Raw genomic sequence first — 20,349 nt, 5'->3', positions numbered from 1 at the left:
CGGCGCGGGCGGTGCTGCCCCCTGCCGGAGAGGCGGGGGCGACGCCGCGGCGGAGGCCCCACCTGCCGGCGCGGCGGGACCCCGGCCGGGGCGGCGAGGCCCGGCGGCGGCGTGCCCGCAGGCTCAGCCTGACCGCGGAGCAGCGCCTGGGCGCGCCGGGCCTGGCCTAGCCCCGCGCCGCCGCGGCCGGCCGCAGCACCTCCCCGCGCCCCCTGCCCGCTCGCACCGCCCTCGACCGCGCCCGGGCCCGGGCCCGCCCCGAGCCGCGGCCCTACCTGCACCGCCCGCCGCCGCCGCGCCCCTCAGCACCGCCCCGCCCCGCCCCGCCCCGCCGGGGGACGCCGCGCGTGGCCGCGGCCTGGCGGGCCCGGGGGCCGCTGAGGTGCGGGCGGGGCCGCCTGCCGGGGGCCGCGGGGCGGTGCTCAGGGCAGCTGCTGGGGCGCGGCCCAGTCCCGCTGCGCCGGCCCCAGTCGTGCTGGGGCAGGAGCCTCCGGAAACGCGGGCGGGGGGACACGGCTTGGCCGCGGCCCCGGCCTCGGCCGCCCTGGCAGGCCCCTCTCCAGAGCAGGGAGGGTTGGACGGGCCACTCGCAGCAGCTCGGCTCACAGGAGAGCACAGGGGTGTCCTGGTGCAACCCCTCCTCCTCACCTCATCGCTCTTGGGAACCGCAGCACCGTTCATGCTGGAATTTTCCAGATCCTGCTACCAGCCACAGGCTGGCCTGGCAGCCCACTGCCTGGCCTGCAGGCTGCAGCTGGGCCATGTTCGCAGCATAGGGCAGGAAGTTCTTGTCCCGTTCGGTAACCACACTCTTGTGCTGGGGCACGGGACTGCTCATGAGGTTCAACAAGGCCAAGGGCCGGGTCCTGCACTTTGGCCACAACAACCCCATGCAACGCTACAGGCTTGGGGAAGAGTGGCTGGAAAGCTGCCCGGAGGAAAAGGACCTGGGGGTGCTGGTTGACAGCCGGCTGAACATGAGCCGGCAGTGTGCCCAGGTGGCCAAGAAGGCCAACGGCATCCTGGCCTGTATCAGAACTAGTGTGGCCAGCAGGAGCAGGGAGGTGATCGTGCCCCTGTACTGGGCACTGGTGAGGCCGCACCTCGAATCCTGTGCTCAGTTTTGGGCCCCTCACTACAAGAAGGACATGGAGGTGCTGGAGCGTGTCCAGAGGAGGGCAACGAAGCTGGTGAAGGGCCTGGAGCACAAGTCTTATGAGGAGCGGCTGAGGGAACTGGGACTGTTTAGCCTGGAGAAGAGGAGGCTGAGGGGAGACCTCATCGCGCTCTACAACTACCTGAAAGGAGGTTGTAGCGAGGTGGGGGTTGGTCTCTTCTGCCAAGTAACAAGTGATAGGACGAGAGGAAATGGCCTCAAGTTGCGCCAAGGGAGGTTTAGACTGGACATTAGGAGAAATTTCTTCACTGAAAGAGTGGTCAGGCCTTGGAACAGGCTGCCCAGGGAAGTGGTGGAGTCACCATAGCTGGAAGTATTTAAAAGACGTGTAGACGAGGTGCTTAGGGACATGGTGTAGTGGACATGGTGGTGTTGGGTTGACGGTTGGACTCGATGATCTTAGAGGTCTTTTCCAACCTTAAAGATTCTATGATTCCATGATTCTATGCCGTGTCAAGACACTGCCATGCACCTTCGCCTCAGTTTCCCCCAGCTGAGGCTCTGTCTGCCAGTCTCAGTGCTGTCTTTCCACCCAAGTCTGACCAACCTGATGTCCCGTTTCACAGGCAACAAACATTTCTGCCATAGCCTGTTCCCTGTGCACCAAGGAGGCGGCACAGAAAGCCAGCAGCCATGCGGGAAGCTCCGTGCCTCCATAAGGAGCTGTGAGGCTGCAGGGGATGCGCAGCCGAGCAAAGGCTGCCTGACCCTGCCCACCGCTCCCGCTCCCCAGGACGCCTTTCCTGCAACCGAGCCGATTCCAGTACTTGTCCTTAAAAATGGCAGGATGCAGCTTAGTATGCATTCCTTAGTCCTAATCAAATACACATTTTTTGTTGTAATCTTACTTAGGTTTTCAAGGGAAACAAGTTACCAGGGCAATTCTGTTAGAGTCACTGAAGGTATGCCTGAGAAGAGCATGTACTTCAATACGTCCTTTTCCTTACAGTGCTATTTTTCAGCTAAGCACCCTGGCTTTTGGAAGTAATTTAATGCACCCCCAGCCCCAAAAACATACAAAGGGAGACGTATAAATCCATTGGAGCGAGTAAGAATGCTCTCTTTTTTTGATAGCAGTATCTTTATGGCCTTTCCAGAATGCACAGCTCTTTTCCTCGTAAGGAAGATGTGTTGCTATCCATGTTGTGCTATTTCACACCCTTTCTCCAACAGATGGCATAGATCCTCACCTGTTTAGAAAGAGATGTTTGAAATAGTTTTGCATCTTAAAAATAGATCCTAGCTATCAAAGGGATTAGTAATTCCAGCTCACAGGTTGTTTTTTTCAAACATTCATCCCCTATTTTTCCTCATTATTGGCATTAGATGTTAACCCCTGTTCTGCTCGGGCTGTAAGTGTGTAACTACTATGGGTCAGCCTGCCAGAGGATGGACAAGCTGATTTGTGATTCCTACGAATACCAGGTGCTTGGCTGTGTTGATACGACTGCCCACCCGTACATGTGAATGCATGTGTCATATAACAATAGAAATAAAACATTATTTTTGCATTTAGCGATTAGCCAGAATTGAATCTAGGATTCAAACACCACTGAGGTCCAGAAGTAGAACCAAATGCTTCAGATAATTCCTCATTCTATAAAGGACTATGCTAAAATCTGAATCCTGGTGTTGAGAGAAGCCTGGCCATTTTCTTGCTTCTGTTTTCTTTGAAGAGCATCATGACTGTAAAAAGAAGGGGGGTTGAATTCTGCTGGGCACGCACAGCTGTAGCAACCTCCTCTTGTGATTTTCACGCCATGAATTCCTTCAAGTTTCTCTTCAAGAATATACTTCTGTGCGATACACAGCCAGTGAACAGCTATATTGTTGCTGCCCAAGCCCAGAAACTTTCAGCTATTCCTTGCCAGATCTGTGAGTGGTTTGAAGCCAAATGGGGATGGGATTCAACACTGAGGATCGGTAAATACTAAGCATGGCTGATCTTTAATAAAAGGAGAAGAGTGAGGGCTAAAGCTGGAATTAAAGCAGACTTTTGCAGATCCGTGTGGACTGCCTACTTCTCTACTGGACAAATCCTAGAGGGAGAAAAAAACATTTAGAAAAAAACATTCTTCTCTCTCAGTTGTAGCAGTGGAGAACGCTATGGAGAGCAATGCAGTCACAGTGTCATAACTGAGAAAAGAACCAGCTCACAGATCTTTATGATTTCTGTTTTGGAAGAGAATTTCTCTTACCATTAGAGTGTAGAGACTCTCATTTAATGTAATCATGGAAGAGCTCTGACTGGGCAAGCCAGGCTCCAATAAACAATCCTGTTCCTTTCTCATTTCATTCTTCGTCCACGGTGTTAGGAAGAAACACATGTTAACTTTCTGCAAGCTTGCCCTCCAAAATTGTCACCTAATTTCCTCTAACCCTTTCTGTCAGCGGGGGAGTACCACACGTTCACTGGCACATGTTCCTCCCCGCAGAGGAATGAAACACATCTTATTTTTCACATTTAATTCAGAATTTTTGTTGCTGTTGTTGTCATGCAGTTTGTCAGCCAAGCATAATCTCCTGGCAGGAGGAGACAGACAAACAAGATAAAGAGAAGCAATATACTTTGGTGGTAGCCCTTAAACTTTTGATTCAAGCAACATCACCTGGTCCTATTGCCAGTGAAAATAAGAAGAGTGCAAAAGCATAACACATTAAGTCTTTCTGCCCAGAAAAGTGAAAAATAAATGACATGGAATGACCTCCAATACTAATTGCCCTTTTAGCAGCAATTTTCAGATTCGAAAGTAAGTGGAAACTACTGAATGCTAAGAAACTCTTAACAAGATTTCACAGCATCAGAGAATCAGAGCTGAAATCAGACTTGTTAGCTTACGACTGCCATAGCCACGCAATAGGCTAGGCAGAACACGACTTCAGGATCTGAGTCCTTCTTGGTGAGAGTACTAAATCCTTTCATCAGATCCCCACTTCATCCAGCTATTGCTGTGAGCTGGTTTGGGCACTGTAACAATTTGGAGGTCCTACAAATTCCAGAGTGTCATAGATGACTTATCCAGGAGTCATCACTGATGGGAGACATTCCCCTGTCCCTCCTCCCCAATGTTTTCTAGGGCTCATCTCTAGTCTTTAGCCACAACTGAATAGAGAATGATTTAGTGAAAGAGCAGTGATTAAGGACCATGGGGAGACCAGCGTCTCCCCACTGGACAACATGCCCAATGAGACAATCTTACACTTTGATGTCAAACCGTCCAGGCAAGAAAAGCCTCTGCTAAGTGTGAGACCTGGACATTATTCTTCACCCTGAAGAGTTACAGAGGAATTGTTTTGCCACAGAAGTATGTGAACTGGTGGAAACCAGAAGTTTTCCTGAGGTTGTCATAGGTCTTTGAAATAATCCACATAGAAAAATGTTTTTAAAAGTATGTTTCAGGTTTTCATCTGTTCAGAATACAAGGTGGGAGAGAACTCCCCGGTACATTTCATTGCAATGGTTCATGTACAACAATAGCAGCACTGGATGTATTAAGAAAAAAAAAATCTTGTTATTTATGTTGTAATTGAATTTTGTGCTAATTCTGCCTTTCAGTGTGCCTGAAGAGTCCCAAGGGAGAGTCACATGCAAAGAGACAAGGGCAGTAGAGAGTCCCTAGAGTGTGACATAGATAAAGCAAAGGAATCTAAATAATGTCAGACATGGGAATGTAGGTGAAAAAAACAAACCATGGTTTATTTAAATGTGTAAAGTACTTGGGAGGGAAAAAGATTACATTGTACTATGGCAATACAGACAGCACATACCGTAACAAGCTCATCCATCGTAATGAATTCAGGCTACTCTTTCCAGCCTCCTAATCTGCTCAGTCACACAGATTTTTGGGAGAGGCTCGCCGTTGATTTCTCTAGGGGACTCCACACTACAGATTAATTTCACTCAGAATTTGCTGTCCTGTTTCTGTATGTCAGACTCAGGAGCAGAGCATCATCCTCCCACCAGGGGAGACAGGCGAAATATGGCAAAACTTCTCATGCACTAAGACCCTCTGTCATGGGTTAAGTAAAAGTAGCCTGATGGAACATCTGATCCTAGGACAAATTACCAGGCTGTCTGCCTTAACCTTATCCCAGACGTGGCTCATCACTGGGATGAGAAGCCTAAAGCAGCAGAGGCTGAGAGAGATATTATGATAGTTATAAAATGCCATTTCCAGACACAGCTTTTTACTTCAGGTTCTTCTCAATCCAGTCTTTGAAGGGAAGAGCTTTGGTGTAGCCACTGTAGAGTTCTAGGCTGCAAGTTTTATCATAACCCCAGCTCACTAATCCCATCAGGTGCCACCTTAGCTCAGGAGATGCTTTTCCTGGCAAAGTTATAGCTGCAATCCCACCAGTCTCAGCAGGGCAGATATTAGAAAAGGCTGTGCGGTCTTGTTTGGCACAGAACATGCTGTCAGTGATGCTGACTTGTATCCCATTATCCTCATACTGTTGCTCACACAACAGTGAATCCACCATCCGAACAGCTCCCATGCGGATTGTGTCATTCTTGTATCCAGGATCTTTAATGTCAGCCAATACCTTCCAGCCAGTAACCATTATTTTTAAATCCTCTGTGGATGAAGTCAAGTCATGAGAAGATGACAAGCAAATGGGTTGAACACGACTGCTGATTCTGGCTTTGTCCAAGAGCTTTATGATAGCTATGTCAGAATCAAGTAATATAGGGTCATAATTGGGATGCACTATGATGGCAGAAATCTGGGGAGGAAACAGAGTAGGAAGAATTGTAGAGTTAACAGCTATGGCAAATCAGCAGCACTCTTTCCATACTACTATAATGCATGTTAGTTATTTTGCATACTTCTCCTCTACCCTCCACTCCCAAACTGTTCTTTCACCATAGTGCTCATTCAAATGAGAAACATGCAGAGATCAAGCATCTTCTGACTTTTTTTTTTGGCTTGGGTTTCAGGACAGTTTTTATTGCATGAAACTCTTCCTAATGAAAAGCAGTCAAAGACATTTTCAACAAAATGGGGAGTTAATGTGCAGTTCAAGTTTTTCCACTGTATACTGGAAGGATTTTACCTGCCATGTCATCTTCAGACTGTAGAATTTGAAGGAGTGGGAGGGGGGCTTTGAATTAAAATGTTGTCTTCTTATTGAAATTCAACCATCTTCCCACCAAAAAAGAACACTAGCGATACATTACATAGTGTTGGGGCCAAACCTTTACTGCCAGTTACCTTGATGAAACACTACAAGAACGGATAGGATTCCTGTAAGGAAATATTGTAAAAAATAATATATTTCCTTACAGGAAAACTCTGAAAAAGCTGGAATTAGAGAAAGAAACTAAAAAGGGGGGGAGGGGGAAGAATCAAATTAACTATGATTTCTTGGATAAAATCCATTAATTAAGCTACATGCCCCCCCACTCCAGAAAAAGAGACACACATAGCCAAAATTGCTGTATTTCTCCTCATTTTGACTTCAACCTTTCTGGTTCTACTTGAAAAAAACAAACCACTCTGGTGAGCCTGAGGTGCTATTTTTGGAGCTGGAGTCAGACATAAACTTCTTTTGAGTTGAGAGCTGTACTGCCTTGGGGCCGAGATGTGAAATGCGCTCATGGCGTCAAACCAGGATCTAGAGCACAAGTGTTTCCCTCATAAATTATGGTAATAACTTTTGACAGTAGCTGGCATCTTTTCTACTTTTTTTTTTCTGGCAATATCACTCAAGACATTATGCCCCATGGAACCTGAGCTATTTTCTTAGTGATCTGTGTTAGGGGGTGAACATATGAGTTGGACAGTGTCAGGGGAATTTAATGAACTATAGCATGTGCCCTCCTTGTGCCATGACAGTTCTGTCAGTTGAGTCTCTAGGTATGCATTTCAAAGAACAGTGTGTAAAACAATATATTGCTCAAAGGATAACATTTTTCTCCCCATACAAGACGGATGTGATCAGCATCTCTCTGTGCTCATCATTTTCCTCTCCCAGCAGACTTACTCACCCGCAGGTTCTGGATGGTCTTTTCATCCCTGTCGTCGTCTCTGTAGAATTTCCCCAGAACCACCTTGAGCTCTGCTGTCTTGAGCACAATGGTCTTGCCCAGGTCAGTGACACAGTGAGCTGCCACCACCACGGTGCGCTCGTTCACCAGGGCCCCGCTGCAGATAAGGATCCATGCCCCTTTCCGGAGACTGTTCTCCTTCACCCCGTTGGCTGTCCGATAGATTGCCGCTTGCCAGGGCCACCTGGTAGAGGTCACTGTCTTCTGAAGGGTGATGTTTTCTGCTTTTCCACAGACTGAGGAAACATGAACCAAGAATGAGGTAACGCCTTTTCCCCACCAAAGAATCTGAATATCACTCTTGATTCCTGCTTAAGATGTACCGAAAGAAACCAAAGTGCAATGGTTAGCATGAGAGACAGCTTTCTAATTAACCTCTGTCTCCAGCCTGCAAAATTATAATATAAAGTATTTTATATAGCTTTTTCAATTTTTCCATTACTATCTGAATTCCTGGCTGAAGTAGGAATGTGGATTTAGCACTTGAGCAGGTGAATTTTCATGACAACCTTATCAAGCTGCACTATAATGAGATGACTGCATAAAGAAATGGAAAGAACACCCCTGATTCTTGCTTATAATAAAATACCATAAAGGCAGCAGTGCACTAAAACTCATCCTAGACAGTCACAGAGTAATTGTGAGGTCCTCTCCTAGAACTGACCTTAGCACAGATGAGTTCATGCCTATGAGAACACTTGTCTTGCAACAAGAACCTTGAAGCAAATGCATCTAAATCAACAGCTCTGCCCTGTTGTAGGAATATATGACCCGGGCTCAGATCTGGGGTAAAATCTCCTGTATTAGGAAAGGTTTACTTCAGTTGAAAGAGTTACATCATGTGGTCACATTTTTTAATCTCCCTTAGGACATTTTTTTTTCCTGGGATGTAGTATGTGCATGCCCATAGTAAAAAGGATTGGCTGAAATACTTTTCAATACATGAGATGATCTCAAATTAAAACCACAACAAAGAACTCTAAAAATTTGTTTGATGCTAGGATCTACTTTTCACAGTTTGCCTGATGTCAGTAGTGGGTTGTACCAAATCTTGTGATGTTCCTACCCTGACCTACTCTGTGCACTAGCTCTGGATAAGCTTTTATCTGGACTTACAGTTTGCAGTATGAACCCTTCCTTAGCAGGGTATAGTACAGGAAGAGCCTCTTTAAAACACAGACTCTCCATTCTATTGCTTAAACTTTGATGGTTTTGTTAGCTGTGTGCCGAAGTATAGAGATGAAAGAAAAATCACATTTGCAGTAAATAATACAGGAAAACATGAAGTGATGGTAGGAAAACATTTTCAAATCAGGAGGGAAACTCACTACACCTTTTGCTCAATAAAAGAGTAGAAAAATTGATGGCAAATTACAGTGCTGAAAGCTTGATCCCTTTACCATCAACTGGACAAGTTCTAATGATGGATAAAAAGAGCCATATATCCTCCAAGCTTTATTGCTCCTATCTCCCAGATGGAAGCACATGCAGCCTACACCGCTGGGACTCCCTAATTATCTAAGATGAATACACATCCTGTTCCTCCATCCACCCAGAGAGGTGTGCATTTTTTTTCCCTTGGAGACTCACTTGGAATACACACAGGGGCTCTCCCACTCCATTTTCCTGTCTTCAGACAAGTCCTCCTGCTGCTACCCAGGCGGCGGTAGAAAGGAGAAATGCACTCGTACTGAAGCTGAGTGTGCAGGTGCTGGTACCCTGGGGGCAGGTCTCCGAATGGCAGTGCTGGCTTCTTGGTTGGATAGATTTCAAGCTTTTGCTTGCTGAATGCAGATGAGTAAAGCTGATGCAAAGGTGTTTCCCTGTTTCAAGGCACAAAGAACACAAGGTAATAATAATAATATTATAAAAGCTATCATTACCATAGCTTTATCACCAGCTGTGTTAAGTATCATTTAAAAGCATATGAAGTTTGCTTGTGAAAGAATAAGGCAAAAATATAATTCCAACATAGCTTAGCAATATTCCCATTTACAGCTACTTTATTTACATATATATATGTACACACATATAAATACACATTTATAAATTTTCTATTTGTGTCTCTTTTTTTTCATTTTACAGTTTCTGGATTGCAACCAGTTGCCTCTGAATGTGGAAGAGTTTTTGCCATTCACAAAAGGACTGAGATACCATGTTTTTAAATGAAGAAATTACATTGGAAGTTGGCATTGCCGTAATTAATTCTCACTAGAGAGGAGTTAGGCACATCTTTTCTCTAGTGAACACTTTAATAGGCAGTATTAGGAATCGATTCAGATTAAATCATGTTGATAAAGTTGCTTGATTTAGCAATTAACAGAGATAATTGCCTCACCACAGAGATTTCATAATTGCAATAATCACTAAGCTTCCATTTAGAAATTGTACTGATTAGCTGAAACATGGCACATAATTAAAAAAATAAATATATGCACCAGCCTAGATATGGACCATAAGCTTGACGACAGTCATACTTAAATCTTCATCACTTAGAACGTGTCCCTTGCTCTAATGCTTAAAAGCACATATCTACAGAAAAAAATATTTACGTCTGAAAAATTCAGCAGGAAATTAATTTCCCTTGAGATTTCTGGTACTGCTTGCATCCAGAAAAGCCATAAGAATGTTTTTTCACGTGGTAATTCCATTTTTAAACACAGAGAGACACAGACTGCCTCTGTCATACAGAATCTGTGAGACAATACATAACAGCACTCAAGGAAAGTAAAGTTATTAAGAACAAGAGCAATGGCAAGTTTCTTGTATTTTGGAAGAAGGATGAGAGCTGCTGTGGTCATGCTTAGACTGCCAGGCTCCCATTCCCTACTCACATGTGACCTTGCAATATTGCATAATCCACACTTTGCCTCACTATTAATCTATGAAATGGAGATCCTATTTCAAGGGATAAAAACAGTCCACGAACATGAGATGCCATCATGATGCTATGGAGGTGGGGGCATGTATGCGCTCTCATACAGCTGGTGTTAATATCTGAAACATTTAGCATAGAAAGATCTGTGTTCAAAAGTGAATTGAGAAATTTAAGCAGTAAAAATCCCCTGATGGCTACTAAAGCTTCCTGATGGCTTCTCAGGGCCATCTTTACAATCATACATCACAGAGCTGGAGAGTGGGAGAGTATTTGAGAAATACATGCTTGCCTTGTTCCTAAACTCTTCTCTAGGCATCTGCTACTGGCCATTGCCAGAGACAGGATATGGCTTGAGCTGCACCTTTATTCTGACCTGGTCTGGCTGTTCTTAAGACTAAAGATGAGGACAGTTCTTGCACTGCATTTAAAAATAAATGAATCATGTACTAAAAAAAAAAAAAAAACCAAAAAACCCTGAAATGAGAAATTACTACTTGGACAAAAATGAACCTGAACCCTGCAGTATGACTAATTCAGATTGGGCTTATTTCAAGAAATCAGCAGAAGGGTAAGCCCAGACAGGGTCCGATCTTCCATTCCTTCCTCCCCTCCTACTCTACTTCCTCCTCTCCCCCATGCCCACCCCAAACCCAACTTTATATCAATTGTGCTATATTGCTTTGGATGGTGAAACTTAATGGGAGCAGATTACATTGCTATACCCCCTTGTCTCCTTGTGCTCTCCCCACTCATTTCTTCACTAAGACGGCACATGTTCATATTACAAAACACATCATTAGCCCCAAGGAACTGTCCTCAGACTGTTCTCATAGCCTGTCACAAGCTTGCAAGCCTAATTCCGTCATCGTCCAGCAGTTTGCACATCTCTAACTGTGCATTTCTTCCTGGCTGCCTCCAGCAGCTTGCAAACCCGTGCTGTAATCAGACCTCCCCTCCTGGCAGCTCTCATTGCTCGGTTATCAGCGGAGTTGTAGGAATGGCTGCTCAGGCAGGCTAAACACACAGAGTGGAAAGGAGAGGAGGGGAAAAGCAGTCACATTTTTTCTTTAAACTGTAGTTGAGATATTGCATTCTCACCTTGACTGAACCTGCATTGGAAGCACTTTCTGTCTCACCAGGTCAGAGATCTTTGGCTCTCTGCAGGCTAGAAAAAATATAATGTTGCACAGTACTTTTCCACATTCACAGCTCAAGTGTAATGGTTCATACACATTTCCACTCTTTCCTCTCACTAGCTATAGTGGACAGGATTAAGAAAAGAGGCAGTAAGTTACGTGCATTAAAATAAGATAGGCCCTAACACCTAAAGCCTTGGAAACATACTTCCCCACAGATCGCCAGGTCTATCCCATTTACAACGCTGGAAGCAACTGAGCGTCTTCTGCACTGGCACTTTCAGCCATGGAGCAAGATTTGTTCATCAGTGTGCCTGAATGCCAGATTTACACCACTACAGCTGATGGTTTGGAATCTAAGCAAACTTTTACAATAATGGAATTACATAAAAAATACTTAATTTCCATCTGTGTAGCCACACACAGCTAATCCCAGTAACTCGGCATACAGAGAAAGGCTGCAGGATGTTACAGACTTCTAGGTGTTTGCTTGTGCACCCATTGGAAGGAGCTGGAGACTCTGATTCTGAGGAACACCTCAGAGTTACCTGAATATGCACAAAATAACAGAAGGGAGATCCAGGATTTCTAATTTTGCATATTCAGTTTATTTAAGAGCAGGATAAAATATTCAGGTTTATCAGTTCAAATAACTCTGCCAAGATCTCCTTCCTGCTGCGCGTAGTGGAAGAAAAGGAATCTTGCAGGATGGATTTTATCTGTATGCCTGAGCACTTGTGTTCTGTGGGATTTAACAGTATCTAGCTCTTTGTGATTATGGTGTATGTTAACCTTTATGTCACTATCAAAGTTAACATCAATAAAGATGCTTTGCACAAATAATTATCATCAATAAAGATGCTTTCCACAGATGATTATACACTTCAGGGAGAGAGTATTTCCATCTAAAATAACAGAATAAAGCAAATTCCCCGGGAGACAGACATATTTCCTTATATTATTATTACTTCAATTTAAAAAAAATCCATTAAAATATGTGTCAAACAATTGCTTTGGGAAAATGAATCTGGCAGTTCCCCAGCCCAAATTCATTCATCTATTCAGGGTTTCAGACACACTTAGAGTAGCTGCAGGTCAACAGCATAATTCCCTTTCTAGCAAAGTATTTAAAGATGTGTTTCAGTGTTTTGATGAATACAGATAGTTTAAGCATGTCCTTCAAGGCAGCAATCTACAGGCTTGGCCTTTTATACTCATGACTGGTCCCATTGACTTAATTGTGAAAGGAGAGCTCAGCCCTATGACAGCAACTCTGATGAGACAATTATTTCCTTCTATTTCAATCCCCTCCTGATCATCTTTGATTTTGAGGTTTGATCCTAGAATGAGGGTAATAAGGGTCTTAGAGAATATTCCTTTCCATGTTTAAAGATGGAAACATCTTCTGGAATCGCTGTCATCTTCTCTGGCTTCTTAGCATCCAGTAGAGCTGACAAACTACCAATCTCAGTATCAGGTGTCAGTCAGATGGTTTATTCTTAGCAAAAACAATTGTTTGGCGAGTGTAAATTATATAAAACAAACTCCAGTAAACCACAGCAGCTTTTGTGAGTTGTAAAAAAGATTGTAAACTACCTTTTATGCAGATTGGCTGCTTCCCTGACCATTCTCCATCGTCTTGGCAGGTCCTTTGTTCGTTCCCACTAAGAACATACGAGTTGTTACAAAAGAAAGCAATGACTGTGCCAATTTTTGCATAGCGTCCATTCAAGAGCCCAGTGTCTTCTACTACTCTTCTGTAGCCATTGAGTGGGCCACCAGGATCTGAGCAGTTTTTTTCATCTAGAACTGATGATAGGGGAAAACATAGTAACCATTTTATCAAGTTCACAGCATTATTTTCACCCATCAGATTGCTTGGCATTTCATTCAGACGTTACTACACAATCTACACTATATTAAAGATGCCTTTTCAAGACCCATCTAGGATCTCTGTCTTCGAAAAGATCAAATATTAAAGAAGAAATTATAATATACAGATGTCTGTTTATAATACACACTTTAGTCTTCACTGAAAGCGTAAGATTCTCAAATTGTTAAAAAGACCTTAAAACGTAGCTGACAATCCTGAAAAAGAACCTTGACTTCACGTGATGTTAATGTCCCATTAACATTAACAGGGCTGCTTCAAGAGCATAAAAGGATGCACTTAAACTATTTGCAGGAAACAGGCCCTTGGCGTTCTTTTCTGTACTTTCAATACTTCACTGGACTTGGATAATAAATCTAGACTACTTAATTTTAGGTTTATGTTTGGTTTCATTTTGGCTTCTTAGCACTGAGAGAGAGATCTCAATAATCCAGGGAAATACGGGAATTAAAAGAGAACATATATATCTATATATTTACTGATACTAAAAATTTAATATGGAAAGCTTACTCATGCTAGGTTCTGCCTATAAAACCTCTTTTACTTCCTCCTTCCCAATATTTTCCCCTTCTTATTTTTTGTTGTTGTGGTTTTTTCTCTCAATAAACTTAAATTTTTGGCCTAAATCTAGATGACATTATTCCCTATGTGATGCTAATAAATGCTTTTCCCTATATTTTTCACTCCTCTGCTCTTTCTATTTAGCAGTTGAAAAGGTACTTGTTTTTTCCTTTGGATTTCATCTCAGTTTTCTTGTCAGGTTGACAGTAACATGCAATCCTGTTTAATTCCTCTGTCTGATGTCTCACTGCATGATAACCAGTGAACATCTAGTTTAGACAGCTGGTGTTGGTGCTGCTCTGCTTGTGGAGAGCTGGGAAGACTGAGACATATTGCTTGACCAGAAATGACCTCTTCATGTCATTGCTACAACTCGGCTGCCTGCTGAGCCTCACTTCATAAAAGTACCAACATATAACAAAGCACTTAAACATTTATTTAAATCCCTGTGAAATCAGCACAGTAAGAGTGCATAGGTATGGCCCTGTCCTGTTCCCATATCCTCATGTCACCAAACGGAGCCCAGCTCAGAAAAGCATGTAAGCACATAGCTAACTGTAACAGTACAAGTTCAATGAAGAGCATATGCTCTTAACATTGAGTATATAATTCAAGTTAAGCATGTATTTCAGTGCTTTCTTTAACAATATAGGATTTTAGCATATGCTGAAGGTCATATATGTACTTAAATACTTTTCCACATGAGTCATATTCAGTAAACAAAGAGGACGTCTGTACTTCCTCTCAACCAGGAGAAAGGGAGAAGCAGAGCCCTGTCTCCTTTTAATTTGGCTCCACTTTTTTTCTCTGTACCTCACAGGATCTCTCACTCATGAACCACAAGTAACTGATAACTTGACAGCAGCTAAAGACTACAGGGAATACCCACAGTATAATGCTTTATTTGCAAGTTGCTTTCTGCACTGATATCTAGCCTAGAGGCATCATCTGATGAGCAGAGTGCATGTTTCCAAATGAACCTAAGCTTGACCAAATAAATCAATGAAGGCCTTCTCTTATTTCATCCTATGCCTATCAGTAACTTCAACAGTAATTTTCTTCTTCCCTAAGCTCAGGTTTATGACTTTTTTGATGGATTAAAAACAAAGAGAAAACATCTGGGAAGGAGAGACCTAAATTACACCACCTAGCACTTCAGTAACAGCCAAGTCTAGAGACAGATCTTTCGGTAAATCTTTAGCCAGGGACATCACGCAGCAGGGACTTCAGCACAATCCTGAAATTACATTTACTGCAACTGGAGATGTTCTCTCTAGATAGAAGAATGCCTATTGCTTGCTCTTTGAGATGAACTTATATACAGCTGTTTCACAACACTCCCCCCCAAATTTACGTTGTTTGCCACAACACACTTGTAAAAGCACTTTTCCAATTGATACAAATTATTCTGGAATATGGAAATAAAATTGTGCAATACAAAACGACTAAAGAAAAATTAAAAGTCTCTTTGGATAAGAAGAAGGGACTTGGAATTTTACAGCTGAATCAATGTGAATGTAAGGCATGCCACTTGCACAGCCAGAATGAATGGAAGTTTCTCTTTTTTCAGTTTTTCAGTTTTTCTCTAGGGTGGGAATTCTGTTGAAATAAGAGTCTAGTCTTCATGCAGTAAGCCCCCAATCACCTCCACAGAGTGCACCAGACTTCTGCAGAGAAGGTATCAGAGGTGCATAGTAATGGAAGCAGCTATTTGTTGTTGCACAATGTCCCTCACTTGGTTTTGGTCCTAGACATTTTCAGTCTGTGTGTAAGAAGGATGTATGCCTGAAGTCTTTGAGGAAATTATTTTTCAGTCATTTGATGTTTCAGTCGGACCTTTATATAAGCAAGTCTTGCAGGTTTGGGCTCCAGCAGAGTAAAATAAGAATCCCTACTGCTTCTTAAAGACAGGAAGACAAAAGAACATCATGTTAAGCTACAGGTCTACCAAATTTCAAGAGAGATTTGGACATTCTAGTTTCATGTGAATACATTGGCCGAAACGTTTGATAAGAATCAAAACTTAAAGTGACCTTACCACATTCAGGATGATGTGTTGACCAAATCCCATCAAGCTGACAGTAGGCAACACGGCTGCCTTTTAAGCTGTAACCTGCGTTGCACTTGAAGTAAACCTGGGCCCCGTATTTAAAGTCATCTCCTTCCACAATACCATGAGCGGGAGCACCTGGAGTCCTACACATCACCACTGACAGTTCAGATATTTCAAAAAAATCCACTTTATTACAAAAACAGGACTGTGTTAGGATGATTATTTAGAACATTGAAAAACCAATTAAAATGGGCACAGGAGTCAAAATTACAAGACAGGTATATGCCTATCTTTAGAAAGTTGTTTAGACGTCAGTTCTACACACACATATACACTACTTTTCAAAACATATCTAGATCCATTCAATTCAGTGGGATTACTCAGAAGTGTGAAGTGATCATGTGCATAAGTATTTGTATCATTAGGGCTCATTTGCTCAAAATATTAGTACTTGAAGCACTTTCCATCTTAACAGGGGTTTGAATGAACTGCCATGCTTGGTCAAGAAAAAATTTAGATCCTTAAAAGCCTTATATTGAAATTCTTTCAAATTCTTCTTTCCATTTTTATATAGTCTTTCAGATAACCTCACTGAAATATTAAAGCATCATTATATGTGTAGATCAAACATTATCATAATGACATTAAAAAGGAACCTTGATATTTACCAAACTGTGATATTTACCCTTTCCACAGGGTTCGCTCTATTGGGAAAATACTTACAGACAATGGTCTATTTAACTACTGCAAGATTTCTCTGAGAGCATCAAACCAGCCATACTAAATCAGAACAAAGGTCCATCCAGCACAGAAACCTGTCTTCAACGGTGGTAAACAGTAGATTTGATGGAAGGAATATAAAAACAGAGCAAGCATATAGAATACTTTCCTGGCATATTCTGGCAGCATCCAGCAATCTGAGGCTCAAGGACTACCTGAACTACAGTGGTATTTTTGGTATAACATACCCTGGTGATTTTTTTTTTTTAACATTGTCTGAGTATTTTCTAAACTCAGCTACATATTTGGTGTCCACAATACCCTGTGGCAATGATTTCTACAGACTAAGCGCTGTGTGAAAAATACACTGACTTTTTTGGTTTGGTTTCTAGCCTGGCACTTGATAATTTCATTTGATGCTCTACTTCCTCCGTTATGAGAGACAGAGAACGTCCATGCCCTATTCACCTTCTCCAAGTCACTTTTTAAGACCAATTTTCTGTATGTAGAAATTATATGTATGTATTTCTGTATGTAGAAATTACAATAATGTAGGAAACACAGGTTTTAGTATCATCTACAGAGTTATCCATCTCTCTGTGTGTCTCTGGCTTTGCCTGGCCATTAATTGTGGAAAACTGCATAGGAAAGGATTCAGTGCAAGATTTAGATATGCATATGGGTTTTTTACCTGGGAGCTGTGGTACTCTGCTGAAGATAGATAGATGAATGCTAAAGAGATCATCCCTGCTTTATGCTTTCAGAATTCGACTTTTTCTGTTTTGCCTCGTAGCTAGTTGCTTACTAACCTAGAGCCGAATTTTGATCCTTACACTTCCAAAGGAGAAACTTTTCTAAGGCCTCAGCCCTGTAATCCTTACACAGAACACACATGAATGCATCTATTTATATGGATTGTGGACCATCCAATTATTCACATAAGGAAGAGATTCTTGAGTAACAGTCCTACAGCAGCAGCATTCACAAGAACAAAGCTCCACAGAAATTCCCTTCATTTTATGGATTACTACAAACATCAAACAGTGAGTGCACTAGTAAGCACAAGGCTTGGAAAGAAAAACTGGCTAACATTTAAGCATTTGAGAAGGGCCCAGACTCACTGCTCCAAATCAAAACACATCCAGTTAGGGGAGCTCAACATTTCCTTTTGGCTGCAAGTGTTCTGCATCAGTGTCATCTTTAGCGAAACAGTAACGATAAAAATTCAGCAAAATTCTTTCCTAGACCTTGATGTTTCTCATGTGAAATAGGCACACATACATGTACATGCATATATATAGCTTCATATGTGTATACACAAGCACATACATAAATGAAAGGGAAATAATGGGAGCACAGATCTTCTAGGTGTTTTAAATTCTAAGACAACTTGTCCTTCCAGTCATGATTTTTGTATTCCCAGTCACTCCCTCCATATCTTTCTCTGAACTGCAATTCATTTCACTACATTTATATTTCTCTCTTTCAATGTAAAGTCACACTCAGCTTGTCAAATGACGTAAGAAGATGATTAGAAACATCTGTGCACCACTCAGATTTCTCCTTGTTATCATAAATACAGGTTTTCTGTTTTGCTTGTGGTCCAGTTCAGCTCTGCAGAACAAATGTTTTGATGCTTTTGTGTTCTAGGTCCACCCTGGAAAAAATGTCACCAAGCTACACTTACTTTTTTTTCCACAAACTATTTGTTCTTGTTCGGTCTCCTAAGCGATTAAGATATTTAGTTTCTAGTCCTTTTGATTTGCTCTGGTTGCCAGACTTTCTTTAGATTCTCTGTGCCAGTGTGACCCAGCTGGAACAACTCTGGTTTTATTTATGATGTAAATTCAGTGTTTCATGCACAGATTCATTTAGTACTGGAACTATGGCCTAGAGTAGAGGATATGGAGGCAGAAGGTCATGAGATCTAATCATAGCTATAAAACTGTGGCCACGGGTAAGTTGCTTCATCTGCTGTATCTAGCAAATGAGAGCACCCCTTTCCTCATAGGGATGTTATAAGGATTAGCTCATATGCACTTGTGTCACAGAATCATCACGGGGTTTCTCTGATGGCAAAACAGCTAAGTATTATTAATAGATGTGTCCCTTTTGTTACCCATGCCTTTATCTACTGGTTGTCTGTTCTCTTGTAACACAGGATCTTCCCTCATGGTCTGTCCTATTCTTTAAACTTTGCCACAGGAGCCACAGCCACTCATTTTATTTTTTCTTTGGATCATTTCATAAGTTCATTCTTTCTCTCTACAAATTAAATGTGTTTTTGAATCTTGAGATGTTCCCTGCATCTCAATACCTCAGCTGAGCTCTCTGTTTTCAGCTATATTATCTAGCCTGAAAGTCACATACACTTACTCTAGTACCTGCCCCTACTGCTTTGGTTTGAGCTCTATAGCTTTTTTCCCTCTTCAGTCTGACTTGCCTTTTATCCCTTTCACCTAATATGTTTCAGGCAGCTCTTCTGCACCTTTTCCCTTTACTTGTGAACACTTCATGCAATGGACTTTTGAATAGTTATTGTGAAGGAAATCCTAGCCCCTGTGTGTTCATCCAATTCTCTCTCATCTTTTTGTGGATAGCTTCCCATCAAGAGTGTGAATTTGACTGGTTCTTACATCTTTCAGAATGTGCAGTATATTCCATTGAATTTTAGGACAGCCTCCTCTGAGATATTTTATTGAAGTCTTTCAACATTCTCTCCTGGTGCAAGACTATAACTGACTCTCCAACAGTTGTTTCTCAGAAGTCAAAAAGAAAGGAAAAGAACATTTTGTAAATGTCATTCATACTTAGCTCTGCCCTTACCCTCTGGATACACACACTAGCCGTAAAATCCAACCACCTGAGCTGACCCAATTCTCTTCAGTTTCTAAGCTCTCTAAGATATTTGATATGACTTCAGATTCCCTTGCCTAGGCAGGATGGGCCTGATCCTGCCATCTACTTAGTATTTCTCATTATCAGTCCTCCTCTGCGTGGTCCAGCTTTCACAGTCATGCGGGCTGGATACCCCTCACAGCCCTCACCCACCCACAGCCATCCCCATCCCACCTTCGGTTCACCCCCAGCTATACCTGTGCCTGGTCTGGCCTGACCGCGACAGCAGAGACGGGGCTGTGAGCCATCTGGACAGCACTTCCTTGGGAAGCAGGTGGTAGGTTGGCCAGGAGCACCCCATGGGCTTGAACTGTTCCGAGGCCACTAGTTAGACTGCTCTGCTCCACATGAAATAAATTATTCCCACTGCCATGTGACTCTGGCTTCCTACCTTTAAGGTGTCTTCGACGTGTCCTTTGTGCTGTGTTTGGCTATAGCATTACTTGTCCATAGCAAAATGAGAGAGGAAGGAGTAGGAAAATCTGTCTTGATAACCCAGGGGAGGACTTTCTCACTGACACAGCAGTGGTTAAAGAAAGAACTGACATCCACAGGTCTTATCCTACTTAAAGGCCTTATCAACATTTCCCTAGTGTTAGCGCAATGCCCTCTGAATAGCAGTCACTGCCCAGCTTTTCACAAGATTAATACCTTACCTTTTCTCTCAGTGCAAAGCAGTCAGAGGAAGAAGCAAAAGACAAGGTAGAGAGCTTCAGACAGAATGATCTATGAAATGTACCGTGAAGTCAGCAATACTCACCCCAAACTGTAAGGTTTGAGACAACCCTGCCAAACTGGAACTAAGAGTGGCAGGATTTCGGGTTGCAGTGCTCGGTCTCTGCACCTTTCTCTCCAAAAACAGACGACCAAAGCCACCAGAAACCCAGAAAATTACTAGATGGCTGCCAAATTCTACTATGAGATGGTAATGGACAGCCAAATACGAAAGACATTCATTCAAGGTCTGCCAAAAAAAGTCTGAGCAA

The 20,349-nt window shown here is 42.7% G+C and overlaps 1 protein-coding gene across 1 annotated transcript in view; it reads right to left on the bottom strand.

Annotated features, from left to right (window-relative positions):
* Window positions 1–4,846: 4,846 nt before the first annotated feature.
* The window catches only part of PAMR1 (peptidase domain containing associated with muscle regeneration 1), a 58,783-nt gene continuing 43,280 nt past the window's right edge, over window positions 4,847–20,349 (bottom strand). The window contains exons 7-11 of the mRNA XM_075152538.1: window positions 12,837–13,049; window positions 11,203–11,269; window positions 8,817–9,049; window positions 7,167–7,462; window positions 4,847–5,902 (exon numbers count right to left, since the gene is read on the bottom strand). Of these exons, the coding sequence (XP_075008639.1) occupies window positions 5,366–5,902; window positions 7,167–7,462; window positions 8,817–9,049; window positions 11,203–11,269; window positions 12,837–13,049 (1,346 nt within the window). The 3' untranslated portion in view covers window positions 4,847–5,365. The remainder of the gene's footprint in view (window positions 5,903–7,166; window positions 7,463–8,816; window positions 9,050–11,202; window positions 11,270–12,836; window positions 13,050–20,349) is intronic.

Source organism: Calonectris borealis, chromosome 5, assembly GCF_964195595.1.
Source record: "Calonectris borealis chromosome 5, bCalBor7.hap1.2, whole genome shotgun sequence".
In the NCBI taxonomy this organism is placed as follows: Eukaryota; Metazoa; Chordata; class Aves; order Procellariiformes; family Procellariidae; genus Calonectris; species Calonectris borealis.
This window is presented reverse-complemented; position numbering and strand designations above follow the sequence as displayed.